This window comes from Aspergillus foveolatus, assembly GCF_047715535.1.
Source record: "Aspergillus foveolatus strain CBS 279.81 unplaced genomic scaffold BDW70scaffold_21, whole genome shotgun sequence".
In the NCBI taxonomy this organism is placed as follows: Eukaryota; Fungi; Ascomycota; class Eurotiomycetes; order Eurotiales; family Aspergillaceae; genus Aspergillus; species Aspergillus foveolatus.
In genome coordinates this window covers 341,371-357,622 of record NW_027396085.1, presented here as the reverse complement: position 1 = coordinate 357,622, position 16,252 = coordinate 341,371, and the positions used below count along the sequence as shown (strand labels likewise).

Here is a 16,252-nt window from a genome sequence, read left to right as displayed (position 1 = left end):
CGCCTGGTCGACGGCGTATCGCCCAGAAGATTTCTGCGAAAGGCTATGATATAACTAGGCTGCTAGTGACTAGGTAAGGTAGTATAGCGCCAGAAAGGGGCTACTTGCTATCGAATATCGATCTGGTTTATTTTCCTCTCAGGACTCTACATTATTCGCACTATTGAAAAATTCCCGCGCCCTCTTTGCCACCGCGACGGGTCTTTGAAACCAAGGAGGCTTCAGGAGAGCCCGAGCTAAATTTGTTTCGACTATAATAAGGTACGCAATAATGTGCCTAGAACTACTACGTACAGCTCCAACATTCCGAGACTCGATCTAGATTTCTTCTACCTTTCGATAATGCTGCTGGTGACTACGTCGATAATGCGCCTTGGAGCTGCAACCCGTCTTCCTCAAGTGCGAGTCTATAAATCTAATTTCAGATGTTCTCGGTCCTAGGTGGTACTCCTAAATAGGTAGTCCGTACTCGGTAGACAGTAAGTAGCTCCTGACTCCGTGGGCCTCGCGTTGCACCAGTGCAATTCTGACTCAGCTGCAATATGGGTCGGTGCTCATGTGAAAATTGCGAGTTTCTTTCGTCGACTCTCACCATTCTTATGGAGTACCAAGATGTAGAATACTGCGCTTCGTAGAGTTTGTCGGAACCCTGGTATTTTGAACTTTGTCAGGTAGGAACTATACACTGACGCAAATACGACAAAATAGTGGCTGGCTTGCAATTGTGAATTGTTCTTTCCTCAGTACATTCACTTATATGTACAGCTTCGAATATCCAACTTGCGCTATTATCTAAATGGAAAGCAATTGGTGCAATGCAAGGCTCCTGAAGAATACTCGTTACTTGTCATCAAGGAAACTGTGTCCTGCATGTTACGTATGCAAAAGGTGTATCGTAAAACCAAAGGCGAAAAAGGCAACCGACCCCCAAAAATCTCTATTGGTTCAAGAGAGGATTTCGGCAATCACGTTGCTTAAGGTGCTCACACACCACAGAATAATAAGACCGCAGCCGATCTTGCGGTCCATTCGCCAGTTATTCCAAGGTATTATAATCAGTAGCCCGACCAAGGTCGTTAGAAGCGTAGCGCCACTGATAACAAGGACTTTGGAGACGGCGATGTCGTAGGTGATGTCGGCGGCGCCGCTAGTATGGCCCTTCGTAGTGTGTAGGGTCATATATAAACCACCGAGGCCGATCCCAAGAAGGATGTTGAGCATGGGACCACCGAAGCAGGCGCTCAGTGCCATGACTGGATAACCAAGACGGGCAACGGTGATGTTGGCGACCAAGTCGCCAAGAGAATTTCCGACGGCAAAAACGGTGAGACCGAGGAGAGAGTCGCTGATGTTGAGGATGACGCCAAGGGTCTTGAGGAGACTGACGACCTCTGTGGCAATGGTTGCAATCCAGAAAATGGCAACGATAAAGCCCAGGAATGCGAGAACTGGGCGCCACGAGGTCGGCGGATGGCGCAAGGAGCTGGGGCTTCGGCGTTCACTGACGAGAAGAGCGCCGAGGCATACAAGAGTGAAGACCAGGGCGCATAGTGAAAGGAGCAGAAAGGTGCGTGCCGTCAGGTCTGAGTCTATCGCGGACCAAGAAATTAAGGCTACGAATTGGGGGCCTGTAAAGAGCTGAATATATACCAGCCACGGGTACCACTCTCGTGTTGATGGAGCAGAATCCTGCACGGCGGGAAGCTCAGAGTCGTAGCGCTGCCGTGACCGTTCCAGTTGAAATTTGTTGTCTTGACCTGCCACTGTTCGCTCTGCAACAGACTCTGAGATGTGTGCTTGGAGTTGTGGACTATCCTCTGGTAGGCGCACAATAGGCGTTGCTGAGTTCGGATCATCTTCTGCAGAAGTCACAATGACAGGCACAGTAGCAGACGTAACTTCAGGAGACACAGGGTCGACCACGGGGAGGGTGATTGTCAAAAGGAACACGCTAGGAGCGGCAACAATGCCTAGAATTTTCTCCCAAACTGTCTTGGCTTCCCACCCATCTAGGGTTGGGAAGAGTGTAGACACAACCAGCCGCAGTAAAGAGCGCGATCGAGGCCACCAACTGACCGGAGACGTAACTCGACTACCACTGTCGAACGTATCTTCCTGAAACTGTAACGGCTCTGCTGGACTGAATGAGGCGGCCAGACGAATGCTTGGCGCCGTGGACAATGGTGACCCAGGCACATCTTGAAATGGGGGGAAGGGACTGGGTGCGCCTGATGAGTTGTTGTCTTGCCCTTCCGTAACATATCTGGTACCCTTTGGGGATACTTGAGGCGTGGAGCGAGAATCCGATGCCGCTTCAGAGTAGTTGAGAGACTGGAAAGCATCAGGTGGTGCGAGCAGAGTAGGATTATGGACGCTGGATCCTGGTCTTGGGCCCAGGCTTGGACTGCGCGATGAAAATGCACTAGACGTAGGTGACCTGGTAAACTCTGTGCCATTCTGGGACTCGAGAATATGCGAGATCTCCGTGTTAGATCCGTCCTCGATTGAAGGTCTGCTCACAGTCAATTGTGGCTGCGGTGCATTGTCACCGGTGAAGAGATTGGTGTCTAATTTCAAGCCCATAGCGTCGTTTGCAGACACCGCTCGAGCTCGATTAGTTCCCTGATCGAGAGACAGAAAACTGCTGCCCTGGGTGCGGCTGCTTTGGGGATGAGATGCTATGGATATATTGTCGAACTGTGAACGATCGCCCTGTACGCTTTCCGAATTGTCTGAGTACCTCTCAAGACCGATTGAGTGGCTTCTATTATGGCTCCTCGACCGTTTTAAGGAGGATAAAACAGACTGGAACTCCAATGCACCGACCAAGCTCGGCCGGATGGGATTGAGCGTATTGCGCCTTGGCGCTGAGGGCCGAGATACACGCATGTTACTTCGAATCTCCGCAAAATGTCGATTGCGTGTTTCATCATCCTCATCCGGGTCGGTCCAAGCCGGTGCTTCGGCGCTTTCCAGGGCATCGAAATCCTCGGTAGTCGCACCACGGAGAAGACTGGTCGATTCTGTCGCTATTCCAGGATCATCATCTTCCATTTCTTCGATGTCCAGCTCCTGGTTGTCCGGTATATGGAAATGTGACCGAGCAGCCATATTTCTCTCTTGCACTCGGCGGCGCCGAACAATGTACCAGTGCCACGTCACAACCAGCACGACATAGAAGAAATAGAGTGCCACCATGGTAGCTGACTCCCAAGCGTGAAGGCGACCATCCGCTAAGAGAACCATACTGAAACTTATAGCAATAACAAAATACCCGACATCACGGACAAAACTTCTGCGGGCAACTTTAAATGGACGAACCAGCGCCATCGAGCCAGCAACCACAGAGGTTATGAAGCCTGCAGCTCCTATGAGCTCTCCAATAGCCAAGCTGCCACTATTGGACCGCATGGCAGCAAATGTAGAGAAAACATCGGGACTGCCGTTTCCAAAGGCAAGGAACGTAACACCTGTCAGACTCTCGCTCAGGCCCAGTAAACTGGCCAAGGTGCTTAGGTCGATACACAGGAAGTCGCTTGCCGCGATACCGATCGTGCTGAAGAGCAGTGACAACCAGAGTACGATAATGATAAAAGCTAGCGGCTTCGCATCTGCGAGGGCGCAGTAGTATAATTGAAGGTACGAGAAGAAACCGTCTTCCTCATCGAGACAATTCAAGCGGACAAAGGCGCATTGATCTTTCGCGTTGCGGACCAAGCGGCACTGAAGAGATTACGAATAGTTATTTAGTATTCATATTGGGGTCCGATCTTAGGACAAGGCGGTGGTACCTCTAGTTCATTCCCCCGTTTCATAAGCGAGGGGTTCGCGAAGCCATGAGCGACCAAGGGACTGCTCCATCGTCCCAAGCCCCAACTGAGGGTTGCAAGGACGGTGAATATCGCAAGAGACCAGTAAAACGACCTGACGGAATATCGACGCCTCTGGAGGGCCGACGCTCGGGGGAATATAGACGTCAGTTCTTCAAACATGGTGGACGATATGACGGGGTCATCGTGGGCGCCGAGTCCGGTGTGGAGGGAAGAATAGCCAGAGAAGAGATACCAAGACTATCGCTAGATAAGTAGAAATAATGCAATAATAGTCCACTCTAGACTTAAGTCTAATAGGCAACGGAGAAACCCACAGCACGGAGTGGATACCTACACTGTACGGAGTACAGTGTACATAGAGAGACGGCTGGGCATGCGAAAACAGCCTCGAGGTTAATGATTGGAAGCCGTTGGTTGCTTGCCTGGGAATGCTGATGTCACCGGGCGCTGTGGCAGTACTCGCAGTAGTCACCTGCAACCGTGGCTGTGTCGACCCCCCTTCTAAGTCAATTCAGCATGGTCGGGAACAATCACGTGAGTCAAGTTACTCTGGCATAGGGGGAACCACACTTTCTTGTTTGTTGACGATCTCCGCCTTTTTGATTGCATTTCATCTTAACGCACTGCACTGCAACCCCCCAAAACCATGCTCTCAAGGCAACATTGTCGCTGATCTATCGCGCACTCTACATATTATTTCTCACTCCTTTCAGTGAATCCCGGACTTTGTCGCGTCTCAAGGACTGCCTTTGTCAACTCTGGTATATCCGTTATTATTGCTGCTACCGAGGAACGACGGGATTATCAAGATGCCCCGCGTCTCAAAGCACCGCCGCTCCAACGGCGCCGCGACTCCTCAGAAGAATTCACCCCTAAAGTACAGTTTCACTTTAGTTAAATGAAGTCATGGTTGAAAGCGACGCTAATCATTTCTTTTAGAATCCCGCTAAACGATGATGTCGAGGAGAAAGCGGCCCGTATGGGGGCTCGGCAGGCTCTACATGACCGTCAGATGGATCAAATTAAAGCCGCAGTCAAAACGCCTATGCCGCCGCGCAGGTATACCATGCATGATCGATCGAGCATGAGCCCTTCCACACCCCAAGGTTCTGGTCATCGTCATCGGGATAGTGATGCTCATGGGCGGCGAGGGGTTACCCCAATGAAGCGCGTACCAATCCTAGCAAACTTCGAAGAGTGGATGAAAATGGCCACCGACAACAAAATTAACGCCACAAACTCATGGAACTTCGCCTTGATCGATTATTTCCACGACATGTCGCTTTTGAAGGAAGGAGACAGTGTGAACTTCCAGAAAGCTAGCTGCACATTGGATGGATGTGTGAAAATCTACACAAGCAGAGTTGATAGCGTGGCCACGGAAACAGGGAAACTCCTGAGCGGTTTGGCAGATAGCAGGGACAAGAAAGCACGCGAGGCGGAGGCTGAAGGCGAGGGCGCTGAAGATGATGAGGAGGACGGCGAAGAGGGTACTAGCAGGAGGTCACGCAGAAAGGTACGGTCCCATTGGGAGCACAGGATTGCTTGAGCTCGTATCACTAACGGAATTCGCCATGTTTCAGCGCACGCACGAGGCTACACTCGCTCCTTCTTTTTCTTCGCTCCAGTTAAAGAAATTCGAGCTTGAATTCTCAGTCGATCCGCTGTTCAAAAAAGCTTCCGCAGATTTTGACGAGGGTGGTGCCAAAGGACTACTCTTGAACCATTTATCGATCGATGGACATGGCCGTATTGTATTCGACAGTAGCGATGACGCCGTGGAAACTGCTCAAGATAGGGATGACACAAGAGCACAGTCAGAGTCCCTCGAAGACCCCGAATCGACGTCGCAACCCCCACCTACCGAACCACCTCGCGATGATTTATTCGAAGAAGGTGTGGAGATAGACATCGCTCCATTGGCTAGCAAATTTTTCCCAGATCTTGACAGACTTGACGCCCAAGATATTTGCCCTTCTTTAAAGAATTTCGACCTTGGTGACCCTAGTGGTTCATTGGATATCCCTCATCTGAAGGCTCCTGAAGACTGGCGGCAGGATAAAGGGGATGACGACGGGCATCCGTCCAATGAGGCATCAGGAATTATGCTTGATGATGATAATGCTGTCGGGTTTGATGACGATGGCAGCTTGGCTGGCTTTGATCTCAGTGATGATGCTGGGTTTGGCGGTGGAGGGGAAGCTTGGGCTCGGGAGGCCGCCTTGGAGCCTATGCTTAAGGTGCACCGTGTGGACTTGGAAGGTGAAGAAGTTCAGGATGGCGGAGGCCTCGACAATGACGACGCCTATGCTATATCGCTCAACCACCAACCAAGCAGCCGGGACCATGAGAACATTCTTAGTTATTTTGATAACGCATTGCAGAAAAACTGGGCTGGCCCTGAGCATTGGAAGATTCGGCGAATAAAGGAAAATGCTGCTACAAGTGTCGCCAGCACGGCGCCAAAGCAGCGAAAGGAAAAGGAGCCATTTGAAATTGATTTTTCTGCGCCGCTCGATCCGGCTGTGGCCGAATTGATCTATATACCAGCAAGCTCCAACTCCGCGATATCCCTTCCCAAATCACAGTGGAAAACAAAAGGCCGGAACCTGCTTCCGGATGATAAACACTTCAACTCGAGGCAGCTGCTTCGACTCTTCCTCAAGCCCAAGGCACGTATGGGCTCTAGGAAACTGAACGGGCCGCGGAGCTTCACCCAGCGACGCCAGGAACAAACGTCAGGAAATGGGGAGATGGACGAGGCATTTTGGGCCAATCACAAGACTGAGGATCAGACTGGAGATGATGAGGCAGCTCCTGGAGCGTATGATGCTAACTTCTTTGCGGACGATGATGGCCTTGCTTTCCCCAATGGCATTGACCTTGACGACGATGACAATCTTCCGTTCGCTGACGCTAGGGAAATGTTGTCTCCTCCACCCGGCGGCGTTCCAGGTACAGCTGCGGGAGATGCTGGTGGGGCCACGGGGCTCGCAGCATTACTGAATATGGTGGGTGCAACACCGGGTGGCTCACAAGTCCAAAGTGCCACTGGAGGCTTTGGGTCACAGTTGGTAACGCAAGGCGGTCGGAGAGCACGACCTGACTATGTTGCATACGCCAGAGTTGCCAAGAAAGTTGACGTACGTCGGCTCAAAACAGAAATGTGGAAAGGAATGGGTGAGCGGCTTATATCCGCTATCGATTCTGGCTCCCAACTCGGCGCTGCGACCAGCCCGTCCAAAGAACAGAACGAAACTGATGATGATGGCCCGTCAACACCCACCCCAATGCATAAGCGTCCAAGGCTGTCTTCGGACCTGGAACCTGCTAAAGAAGGGCACTTGCGCTTCACTGAAATAATGAATTCGCTAAAGTCAGTCTACCCTCCAGAGATGCTCCGTGATATCAGTACGTCATATGGCTTCATTTGCCTACTCCATCTGGCGAACGAACAAGGGCTCATCCTCCAAAACGACGATGATAGCAGCGGCCTCGGGCTAGGTAAATTAGAGGAGATCTTTGTGAGAAAGGATACAAGCGCTATTCTTGATGATATGGCCGCGTGAAGCAGGTACACCGCGCCGAAGCTACAGATGTACAGTGACTTTCCAATATTTCCACTACATAACTTTCGTTGTTTTTCTTTTTGGTTTTAGGTTTTACTTTAGCCCTGGCCTTGTGATGTTTCGGACCACGCTCGGATTTAGACTGCTTGCGGGAGTTTGTGGCTGGTGGACTTAACTGATCTTCTTATTGGGTTATATTGTCTTTTCAACTCCAATATCCAACGTTCTTGTTCTTCTGATTCCTATTAGATATATCACGAAGACCTAAAATGTATGATGTTGTTTAACCATCCGACTTCGGAGATAGTGTAACTGAAGAGACGCAGAACTAAATGAACTATGCTAGTCATCTTAATCCATCCGAATCCTATGTTCCTGACACAGCATCTTCGTAACGGATAAATAAACGAGTGTGTGAAGTAGAAATCTAGAATAGTAGATAGATAAATCTCATTGTCCCTGAATCTCAATCCGCTCAGTGGTATACGTTTGACAGAAGCGTGCGGTATCAGCATCAGCATACACAGCCATTTCAAAAAAAAAAAAAAAAAAAAAAAAAAAAAAAAAAAAAAAAAAAAAAAAAAAAAAAAAAAAAAAAAGCAGTGAATGGAGCGGTTTGTAGCAGCAAGTCCTCATCACAAATTTGGTGTGAAAGTGAGAAGAAAATAAAAAGATTAGGTATATCATAGTATATGGTCAGACCAGTCCAGTCAGGCATCCATCGCCACGCTTTGGTCATAAGAAATATGTACGTTGAGCAGACCCGTCCCCTTCAGAAATACAGAGTACGTCTAGAGTGGGCGACCCGGCTATGCCAGGCAATTTTCACCAGGCTTTTTCTTCGGTTTGTTTTTAATCCTTTCTAGGGCTCAAGGAGCTGCAGGTCATGTTTCTGTAGAGTGCTAAAGAAGCCACTCAACATACTAGCTACTAGCGGGCTCCTTGAGGAAAGCTCGGTGACATCGGGCTGGCATAGGCGACGGGGATCGGCACGGCTTCGTACGTCCGCTCCCCTGGTGCAGCACCCATGTGTTCTTGGGGTGGAGACGGTGTAGGAGCAGGTGCAGAAAACTCCTCTTGCTCTGACTTTGGGGTTGCGTGTTGCACACGAATTGGTGGCGGCTGGAGCTGGAAAGTGGGTTGGGGCCTGGTTGGCGAGGCGGGGGTAGCAAACTGGGTAGGTGTTGCCTCTCCCTTCTCTGCGGAGGAGTAGGGATCCTGCATGGTTGTCGAGACCCAGGGAGATTTGGGACTCAGGGGGAAACCAGGGGTATTGGGGGCAGATTGAAGTCGCAGCTGGGCAAGGTACAAATCCGACCGCGCCTTGTCCCGGCGATCCATGGATTTTGCGAGCTTTCGCTTGGACCAGAATCGGTAGAAGACAACGGCGTAGATGAGAATGACCAAGACCTCAATAACGATTTCGATAACCGCGCATACTAGACCCCAGTCCTGCGAAAGATCAGGTCATGGTTCGGGAGATGCACTCTGTGGTTAGGACTCACCTGAAGACGGCATAACAGCGGGTAGTCGATATCTGACGCATATGCTGTTGACCTAAGGTTTCCTGTCACGCACGACCAACCCCACAGATCCTGATTATTTCCGTTGGACTTGGAATTCTGGTAAATGGCTGAGACCACAACCCACAAAATGAGGGTGAATCCGAAGAAACCAACGGAAAATATAGAGTAGTAGACTGCAACCTTCTCCGCACGTTTATATCCGCGCTTTTTCCAAGTCCAGAAAACTACCAGACAGGAGAGCAACGATAAACTTGCGGTTGCAAGAAGCAGATACTGAGGCCATGGGTTTGTGCCAACGGCCCAAGGAGTGGTACCGCTCCTTGGAGGCAGATTTTTGGTCGCGTGAAAGATGGTCAGAGTGGTCGCTATGATGGCGAGGACGATGAGACTACAACCGAAGCTGACGAAGCGAAGGAAGATCTTGGCGACTCTGACGCGCACTTTGATAGCCTGAAATATTCGAAGGGTATTAATGAATGATGAACGTGACCAGGAAGCGTTCGCGATCTGACTTACCAAGTCCTTTGCATTCGCTTTCTCTGCTTGCTTCTCTTGCTTTTCTAGATTGAACTCTTCCCTGAAAGTTGGACTAAGAGGATTCAGTGTGCGTGCGGGCGTCCCTGGCACTCTTAATGCGCTCTTCAGTGGAGAAGCCGGCGCAGCATGGTGCGGTACATGCTGTGTAGGATCCTGTGCGTTCACATATCCGAAACCAACGTCAGAGACATCAGGCGCGTTCTGAGACTGATTAGGGGGATCTGCAAATGGAGACCTGCTACTTTCCGCAGCACTTGGTGAATTGATTGCAGTTGCTTCCGCGAATCGGGCCGATCGAGGGCTCTTCAAGGGCGCGGCCATTGATTCAGAAGAACTGTCCTGAGCACCGACTGTCGCTGGCTGCGGTGACGATGCCATTGACCTTCGGTTCTCACCACTGACGAATTCCCTTGGGAAGGTTGGTTCGTAAGTTTGAGGAGAGTCGTTCTGGCTGTCACTTGAGACGGACATCGGATCTAGGGTTCGACGGCACGATTCGAAAATGATTGCGAAGAGATGAGCAAGACACGACGAGAGCCAGCTCGCAGCCTTGGTTTAGCTCTCCTTCTGTTCTGATAATTGTTGCACAGCCGAAACTTATGCTGGGAACTGAAGCTGGGCGAGCAAGTCCACTTTAGGCGAGCAGGAGCATAGAGCTGCGTTACAGCGTCGTCGGATAAAACCCGCACTGGGATTATTTCACAACAGCCTTGGACACTAGCAGTAGACGGTCAGTGATGGTAAAAAAGGTCACGACGAGATATATCAGAAGAGACGGTTCTTTAGGGGTCCAGCCTTGACGCACCTTTTCTTCACACCACAGACAATTGAGCTAGTAATCTGAGCGAGAGGAGCCCTACGGCGTCGTCAGCTTAGAGTCGAGGGGAGACATCTCGGTCACCGACCTTGCTCGAAGTAGACCTCTATCTACCTGTTTTACTATAACTGGCCTGGGATTGTAGACCTTGGAAGGAAGAGCGGCGAACCCTGCGCTGCCTGTACCAAGATGCAGACCAGTGGTCAAACCCAGAAGGAATGTTGCGTTGAATGCAAGAGGAGAGACGGGGAAGCAACAGGAGTCTGGGAGCGGCGTGATTGCAGCAATTATCTATGATGGACGGCAGCCATGCTCCCAGCAGCGGGTGGGGAGGGGCCTTCATCTCGACCAACATCCCATCGGCCGTGAGATTGAAAGTAAGCGCCCAGCAATATGCAGAGAAACCACGACTGAGTCGATGATTGGGCAATGTCGAAGTCGACATCTGGCCAGGAATACGGCCAGACGGTCAGACTGGCTGCTTGAGGTGATCATGCAGGGTTGTGACTGGGTGGCCGGCACATCACTAAAGCAGCAGCCCTGGTCTATCACAGTGGGGATTTCCGCAAGTTGAGTCGAGTCAACCAGACTCCAGCTGGCAAGAAGCCGATTAACCTCTCAGTCCGCACGCTCAAAATGCATGGCTGTCACCCGAGCAGCGAATGAGAGCCGTAAATTGTGTTGCTTGGTGCCTTTGCTTAGCGCCGGGGGTGATCGCCTGGGAGCCAGCCAACCATACGACGTGCAGAACCGCTGGCCATCGTGGGGAGGGGGAATTGGCCGATTGTTATTCTTGGTTCTTCGAGATGCAGGTCCAGAGCTGGAATGGGATCTAAAGATAGACTCTAACCTGGGTATTATTAAATGCGAGCGGGCAGAGACGGGATCAAGTTGAAGATAAGATCCGAAGGGTCTTGAGAGATGCGAGCACTTGATGTTGTCATTTGATCTCCCGGACTCTTGGAGACTGCGGGTTTGGTGCCTCAGGCCGCAACAGTATCCTGCAGGGACCCGCGAGGCCATCAAGTCGGCGCTTTTGTTCGTGCGTAGATATGAGTTATCACAAACTGGGCCTACTCAATAGCAATGAAGACATGTTGTAGATCAACAAGATACTTAACATACTTCACAAGATCTATCTATAGAAATATTTGTAGGCTGATGTGCCGGAGAATTATGGGTTTATTTCACGAATGTTTGAAACAGCCAAATGACTTACTAAAGCCTCCGTGGCTCAGAAAGGCTTGAAGACCGGCAGCGATTAACTGCAGTGGGCAATAACAGTGAGCTGCGTATGCTGACAAGCAACTTGTCCTCACCTGGTTATCTCGTCGACGTTGAGCGTGGAAAAGCCAAGGAGTCAACCAACCCGTATCAATAAGACTTTTAGTATACAGAGCAGAGCAGTCCAGTCCCTGCGTCCTTGGTAGACGGCTATACCTAGGGAGTCAAGGCACAGTAATCCCTTAATCGAGTGGCTTAGTAGGAAGATCTTTAACAAGCAGAGATATATTCCGGACCCAATCAATATCTGGGGAATGCTCGAATCTGAGTCTAACACCTGACACAGCCTCCAGGGCACCCTCTAAGCCACTTTCATTCATCGCAAGTCTGCAAAACTTGAGTGGTGGCCTGACGGGCTGACAGGCTCATAGGCTCACAGGCTCAGATTGGGTTCCAGCACGGGAACACCGCCCCATGCTTTGCCTGTTTTGGAGGAGCGTCTGTACAGAGTACATTGATTGCCCGCCGTCGTACGGGGCCTTTTGTCCCACTGGGGTGGCTCATCCCGGCATGGTCTATATCTTGACCGACCTCGACGTCTGCCCATCCAAGGGGGAATGTTTGTATTGAAATGCTGCCTTGTTCAAGCCCCGACCTTTTTCATGACCTGGGTGCTTGACCGAAGCTGAGACTGGGAGAAAAAGCCAGTCGTCTGGGAGTTGGTCATTTAATGAGGACACGCCCGACGGCGTCTTTACATAAGTATCAAGGGTTGAATAAAACATTTTGAAATTGAGTGGCTTGTGTATGGAGTACAAGAGATGAAGATGAATCTCTACTTACAGGTACTGGGCCTGGCGTGAGTTCATACCGTAATTTACACTAGGCCGAGGGCTTTTGGCGGACAGCTGTACTAAGAGCCGCTTCTCGGCCATGATCCATCGTCACTCCAGCCTCTCTTCTTCCAACTTCCTCCTCTTTTTTCGCGCAGCTGTTGACCTGTTACGTGTGATTCTGGCTCTGCCAGTGCATCTAATTTCAATTCTCAAACCATTCTGCTATATGCCAATTTCGCCCTTTTTCTTTTCTTCTCCACACCCCCCCGTTCCGACCCTTGCACCTCTCAGAAACGCCATCACCTGCAGACCCATCCTGCCTCGACCCAAACAGTCCGTTCCGTTCTTCACTTGATCTTGACATACGGAATACTGCTGTCACCAATCTATGCCTCGCTGCTTACCATCAGTCCCAATTTCTGTTCGTACTAGTGCGCCGATTGCCCCATTCGGGATACTGTAAGTCTGTAATTCTCCCTGTTTGTCTCGATCCCGTTTCTTGAGAGCCTCCTGTTCTCCAAGCACGCATAGTCGCCCGTCGACACGGCCGATCATCTCCGTACCTGCTTTATAACAAGCTTCGGAGTCTTCCGCAATACGTTACTTACTCGTTGACTGTACTCTAGAGACGGAGGCTTGTGGGCTCAGTCTACTAAGGATCGCCCGTCGCAGCTTCTACCTACAGTGCAGCCTAGCTGAGCATCCCGGTCTCGCTGCGTTTCCGCTACAGGCATCAAAGCTTTCCCACCCGATGGGTTGAATCTATAACAAGGTGACAAGCTCTACACGAGAGGAAAAGAAAGCATCTCAATCTTCTTGGTGAAGCTGATCACATATCCTTACGCTTCCGCGGGGTGCATCGTCTTGTTCCTGACCCGAATTTGTTCTAATAATATTGCGAGGCTGAACCTCCCAGCTTGCGCCACATTGGTGAGCGCCCCACGCGACAGCGCCTCTTGAGGCATCTTCCCCATCGCTTTGCCTTTCGGACTCTTTCCTTCTTGAGAGTAACTTCCTTTGAATTCAAGGTCCGTTATCTCTAAACCATCTCCCAGTCAATGTTCCCCAAGCCTGACGCATCCACTTCATCCCTCCTTGCCAGAGACCTGCATCTCGCTAACATGACTTCGATCTATCTAGCTCTTGGCCACCATCATCCATCGTATCGAGGTAGCGTGAAAGACCCGGTACCCATGGCCGCGTTGATGCAGTCAAACAACGAGCCCGTCGCCATCTCAACCCCTTTGACCGCCTCATCGGACCCGATTGCCTCGAGTTCCCCGGGATCTGCTACCTTTTTAAAACAGTCTAAACCTGACTCGAACCTCACCTCCATTGCCAACGCGGGGTTAAACGTGACGCGATCAAAAGACTCCTTACCGGCGATGTCAACAACAGCAGTGCCAAACTCTGGTTCCGCGGAGCGGCAGCTCGAATCTCATAGAGATGCGGACCAGGATAGTTCTCAGGTTGCGCGCGAAGCGCTCGGCGCTAGTGAGAAGCATCAGTCTGGCTCTGTTGGCGACTCACTAGCCATACACTCCGACCAAATGCAGGTCGACTCTCATCCTGGTTCCGGTGAAGCGGGCGATCCGGTTTTCAACACTGCTGAGAGCGGAACTTCTTTAATAAACAGCTCGACTGTAGCAAGCCCCGGACCTATAGAAGATTCTGTCTCTCAGGACGGTGACCAACCGCGTCATCGAGACGACAGTGACTTGCATCAAGAGAATAATAACAAAGCTTTCTCATACCCCATGCCTACAGGGGCGTTCAACGACCCCCGGCGTGGCCTCAGCTTACCAAGCTCCGGCCTCCACAAGGCTGGTCAACGGTCTCCATCCGCCAAGAAGCATCGATGCCCCTATTGCGCAACGGAGTTCACACGACATCACAACCTCAAAAGCCACCTCCTCACACATAGTCAAGAGAAGCCGTTCGTATGCACGACCTGTCAGTCACGCTTCCGGCGACTTCATGACCTCAAAAGACACCAAAAGCTTCACACTGGCGAGCGACCCCATATCTGTCCGAAGTGCGGACGCAGGTTTGCTCGCGGTGATGCGCTTGCGCGTCATAACAAGGGCCAAGGTGGCTGTGCTGGTCGTAGGGCCAGCATGGGAAGTTACGCACCCGAAGATGAGTATGGTGATGCCGCAGCTGCTGGTGCCGAAGAGGCTATGGATGGTCTAGTTTACGCCGAGCCGGAACGCATGGATGAAGATGATGAACGACGTTACAACATGCCGAGCATAAAGAAGCATGATGTGCCCTCGGATTCTGCCGCTCGCTCAAACAGTGTAAGCAGCTATCAAGCGCGTCAACCTAGCACTTACCCTCCAATTGCCGCGAGCAGACCGTCCCCCGGCGGGCTTTTCCCTCCTCCTACAAGCCATGGCGGTTCTAGTGGCTCACCTTCTCCTATATCTCAGTCCGGCAATATGACGTTCCCCTCGACAAACCAGCCATCTGGCTCCTCTGCTTTTGCGCCTTCAAACATGACTGAAAGTCCAAGACCGCTCTCACCGAACGCTCTATCTTCCCACCAATTAGGACACGGGCCGGAAAACGGTTTACAAATGCACCATCGTGCCCACTCTCCTGGAATCTCACATCCATTCCCTCAACAATCATACAATCGTCCAGGCCCCTCTCAGACTTCTCTTTCCAACCACACTGCACCGAGCTTAGGCCTTCCACCACCTCAGCCCGGGGCTCCTCAACTTCCGCCGCCACCTGGCTTGGGGTCTTCTGAGCCTCGTTTTTCCCTCCACTCACAAAGCTCCGTACAGGCTTCCGGTTCCGCCGCTAAACATACGCCATCACATAGCCATTCGAGTAATCACGGTGGTCCTTTGACTTCCAAAACAATCCCCGAAGCAGCATCAACACATAACGTCCATACCTCTCACGATCCGAGCGTCTTCGATCAGCAACGTGAGCGGGAGGAAAAGCTCTGGGAGTACATTCGCTCAGTTCATGAGGAACTAAATGGACTCAAGTCGGAGGTAGCCACCCTCAGGGCACAAGTGGCATCGTCGAGTGTGAATGCATTGACTACGTCTGGTTCTGGTGTTACACAATCATCAGTCGAGACAGGCACCACAAGTACGGTGCAACGGTGAACTCATCTGACTGTGCCTGCTCCGCCATGCCTAGTGACTACCCCTGTAGGGGACTGTTCGCGGCGTAATATGTTTCCCAGCGGCCACTTATTGCCTTGTGCACGATATATCCATTCTACATGTGTTTTTATTTTGATGCCGTTGATGACACGATTGTATTGCAAAAGGGGGCTTCTTTTCACTTGTTTTGATTGGCGTCTTCGCTTATACCCAAACCCTCGGTATATGGGAGAAGTGTCTTTCTTGTTTCTGTTCTTCACTTTATGGGTATACTATATATCTACGGATACGGTCATTTGTATGGTGCTTTACCTGGGTATTATTATTTCTTCCTATTCCTAGCGAACCGTGACATCAGTATCGTCTCTACCTACATGGTTTCTCATGGCATATCCAAGTTACATGTATAATTTCCAATTATTATTGCAGGGTGCATGAACAAAGCGCTTGCTCTTGGCAAACCCCCTCTGGCGAGTCCAACTGACGCACGTGTGTTGTACGGAGTGGGCGGGGCCGGAATGTTTGACCATGGAGTGTTATAGATCTTTCTAGCATCACCTGGTCGTGCGCAGTAGCCATGTGGTAATAAATAAATGTTCTGTTTTTGAGTCGCTTAAGGTGAGGCAGCGTGATTACAACTATATTCCATGGAACATTCCCTGCTCTGAGTCTAGAATCGCCTGGCGAAGTCTATTCGGGTCCAGAGTTGTATCACCTACTGGGCGGTAGTGGTGCCCAAGGCTTCAAGCAGGATCCGGGGCCCTACCACTCTGGTAACCCCGGAT

At 50.9% G+C, this 16,252-nt stretch overlaps 4 protein-coding genes across 4 annotated transcripts; 2 read left to right on the top strand and 2 right to left on the bottom strand.

Moving 5' to 3' along the window:
- Positions 1–334: 334 nt before the first annotated feature.
- Positions 335–4,174, bottom strand: BDW70DRAFT_135524 (sodium/calcium exchanger protein). Its single transcript, XM_073736700.1, has 3 exons — positions 3,792–4,174; positions 549–3,723; positions 335–481 (listed from the first exon to the last, which is right to left on the bottom strand). Exons 1-2 carry the CDS (start codon positions 3,990–3,992, stop codon positions 946–948), a joined length of 2,979 nt encoding a protein of 992 aa, XP_073596477.1. The 5' UTR covers positions 3,993–4,174; the 3' UTR covers positions 335–481; positions 549–945.
- A 270-nt stretch (positions 4,175–4,444) lies between these two features.
- On the top strand, positions 4,445–7,946 carry BDW70DRAFT_135523 (condensin subunit BRN1). The gene is made up of 3 exons (XM_073736699.1): positions 4,445–4,710; positions 4,773–5,349; positions 5,417–7,946. The coding sequence occupies exons 1-3, from the start codon at positions 4,643–4,645 to the stop codon at positions 7,400–7,402; spliced, it is 2,631 nt and encodes an 876-aa protein (XP_073596476.1). The 5' UTR covers positions 4,445–4,642; the 3' UTR covers positions 7,403–7,946.
- A 354-nt stretch (positions 7,947–8,300) lies between these two features.
- BDW70DRAFT_45794 (uncharacterized protein) lies at positions 8,301–10,093 on the bottom strand. Its single transcript, XM_073744055.1, has 3 exons — positions 9,445–10,093; positions 8,908–9,378; positions 8,301–8,854 (listed from the first exon to the last, which is right to left on the bottom strand). Exons 1-3 carry the CDS (start codon positions 9,934–9,936, stop codon positions 8,333–8,335), a joined length of 1,485 nt encoding a protein of 494 aa, XP_073596475.1. The 5' UTR covers positions 9,937–10,093; the 3' UTR covers positions 8,301–8,332.
- A 3,056-nt stretch (positions 10,094–13,149) lies between these two features.
- Positions 13,150–15,677, top strand: BDW70DRAFT_45779 (C2H2 zinc finger protein). Its single transcript, XM_073744054.1, has 2 exons — positions 13,150–13,370; positions 13,472–15,677. The coding sequence occupies exon 2, from the start codon at positions 13,536–13,538 to the stop codon at positions 15,465–15,467; it is 1,932 nt and encodes a 643-aa protein (XP_073596474.1). The 5' UTR covers positions 13,150–13,370; positions 13,472–13,535; the 3' UTR covers positions 15,468–15,677.
- Positions 15,678–16,252: the final 575 nt, after the last annotated feature.